This window comes from Cynoglossus semilaevis, chromosome 12 (genome assembly GCF_000523025.1).
Source record: "Cynoglossus semilaevis isolate Cse_v1.0 chromosome 12, Cse_v1.0, whole genome shotgun sequence".
NCBI classification, from domain to species: domain Eukaryota; kingdom Metazoa; phylum Chordata; class Actinopteri; order Pleuronectiformes; family Cynoglossidae; genus Cynoglossus; species Cynoglossus semilaevis.
This window is the reverse complement of record NC_024318.1, coordinates 11,173,120-11,175,673: the sequence shown is the minus strand read 5'-3', so window position 1 is coordinate 11,175,673 and position 2,554 is coordinate 11,173,120. Positions and strand designations below refer to the sequence as shown.

Here is a 2,554-nt window from a genome sequence, read left to right as displayed (position 1 = left end):
GTCACGACGTAGATTTCATTGTGACGTCACCAGAGCTGGGGAGAGAGAGGAGTCTGCTACCTGACATCATCGAACAGTTGGAACAGGAAGTAAGTCATGCACCCGCACCCCCCTTCCATTGTTTTATGCTCCTGGAATATTTATATATTGGGAATATAATATATGAAATATATTGCAAGCTTTAAATTCACACCTCGGGGATTAGAACTAAAATAAAGCCACAAAATTATAGTCCCATATTTTCTATTTTATTACAGAGCAACATCCATCCCATGTTGTTTAGAGTCATTTTAATTTAGGAATTTGTACAACAAATAACAAGAAAGCACATTTCATAACATCCTAGTTCTTTGTTAATGATTTTATCACAAAGTCCCACAATTTCTGCTCCTGATTCACTGTATGGTAATCTTATATGTATAGTATTTTCAGTCACTTCAAATACTGTGCTACTTTGTCCTTAAAAAGGTGAACAGTGTTTTCTGCAATTTCCTCCCATTAAGAACTCTGTCCTTGAAAATATACAGCAGTCTTCAGAAGTATGGTTTCTCTTCATTATCTGTGATCAAATCAACAGAGAGGCCGATGATTTGAAATAAAATCTCTTTCAAACAGATGCTGTAATACTCGTGCTTTAACGGCCGTTCGGGGCAGCACACCGGTTTCCTTATTGGTAAATAAATTCCTGTAGGTGTGAAGGCAGAGAAGGAGGGAAATAGGAGGAACAGCGACAGCAGGCGGATACAGACAGCAGCTGGTGGAAGTGAGAACAGCAAGAAACGTGTGAACAGGAGATAGAAGAAAAACAACATTAATGAGCAGCCATGTTTACATAATAGTGAGTAATTATTGGCTGCAATCAAATGATGACAACTACTTGTTGTGAATATTGCACTAATTAGACAAAGGTCAAAGAATTGAGGAAGTGTTTCATTAGAATGCCGTCATTAAAAACTAAAACTGATTCCGAACATAATAGAGCAGACAGCATTCAATCATGCACCGTTTCTACAGCGGTGAGCTTCCAGGATTAAAATATTCCAATTAATTAGCACACTGAAAATGACATTTCACAATGATAAACAGAGCAAATAAGTACAAATAATATTTTTTTTCTGAACAAAATTGTTTGTTAACACTGTGAAAGGATCTTTACCAGAGTCGATGCATGTGTACATTTTAAAAATGGTCTTAACACTGTTGACATTTATCCGAATCTTAATGAAAACTGTAATTTGCGAGTTACACAACAAAATAATTCCTCCATCGCTGGTTTTTGGTTTCTCAGTCTTTTTCTTTAGAATTTGCATCTTCCTTCCAACCAGAGTCCGCAGCATACAGGATTAGGTTTGTTTCTCACTCAAAATGTTTGGCCTGATTAATCAGGGGGTAATTGTTAATGATAATGATTAATCATGATTATTTGTTAGGGTGATTAATTGTGATTAATAAGATAAATTAACATTCCTAAATACAAAACAATTTTTTTTGCATTTAGCAGTGACAATTAAGACGTAAGACAATTTTCTGGATTTTTCTGGAGTAGAAAAACATATGAGCGTAGAATACAAATAGTGGAATTAATTTTATGGAAAAAATGTCAAGGAAAAAGGCAAAACTAATCCATCATCATGTTAAGCTTTTTTCCAGGGAGTCATATTAAGGTTTGTGTGATTAACAGACAGATTTTATGTATTTTCTCTCAGTTAAACTTTTACACTTAGTCTCCACTAAAGTCTACCTACTTTACTGGTGAGGGGGTTTTATACATTATGGATAATATGACTCAGTGAAATGGTGCAGGGCGTGCGCTGTAGATGGAGAAAGAAAAATCCTTTTCTGTCCTCAAATGATTGTGTAGTCAGAGACAGTCATGAAGGAGACAGAGGGTTGGTGAAGTTCAGCAGCACATTATCCAGTTTAGCTGCTGGATCCCTTTTATCATCAGTAGATTTAAAATACACCCTCCATCCTCCGCCCCCGTTCACCCCCCTCCCCCCCGTTCCCACTTTGGGTCCTTCAGAGATCCACCTTGGCGGTAATTACCTCCCATGTCATTACTGGAACCTCTCACCTCCTGCAGCCACTTCTTTTCGGTATGGCTAAAGGGTACAAGGTAGAAGTGTGAAAGTCTGTGAGAAATGTGTGGGAATAAGGGGCCGGAATGAATGTGAGACAGTGATTAAGTGTGGAAAGACAGGTGACAGAAAGGCTTTAGCAGTGTAAGAAGGGACTATGTGCTACAATGGGACACTCGCAGCAGGATGAATGGGATGGAGATGATGGGGTCTGCAGGGATGAGGACACTAGAGATTATGATTAAGTGGAGGTCTCAAAGGTCGCCTCTTAAGCCGTGTAACCTTGTCATTTGCCATCCAGTCCCCCGAGGGCTTGCACACGTCTTCACACGGGCCCACTATCATGGTCACTGCTGCACCGGCCCCCCCAGCCTCTCTGCCGCCATTTTTGCCCACAGGGAGTTAAAAATGCATCTATATAAAAACGTCCTTGTAAAATCAGGTTCATCGCCCCCCCCCCCCCCCCCCCCTCTTGC

The 2,554-nt window shown here is 39.7% G+C and overlaps 1 protein-coding gene across 5 annotated transcripts in view; it reads left to right on the top strand.

The window, feature by feature from the left end:
• Window positions 1-2,554, top strand: part of dntt (deoxynucleotidyltransferase, terminal) — an 88,744-nt gene that overhangs the window by 50,412 nt on the left and 35,778 nt on the right. For all 5 annotated transcript variants that reach the window (XM_025061204.1, XM_025061201.1, XM_008322143.3 and 2 more), the window contains one exon: window positions 1-89. In XM_025061204.1, the coding sequence (XP_024916972.1) occupies window positions 1-89 (89 nt within the window). The remainder of the gene's footprint in view (window positions 90-2,554) is intronic.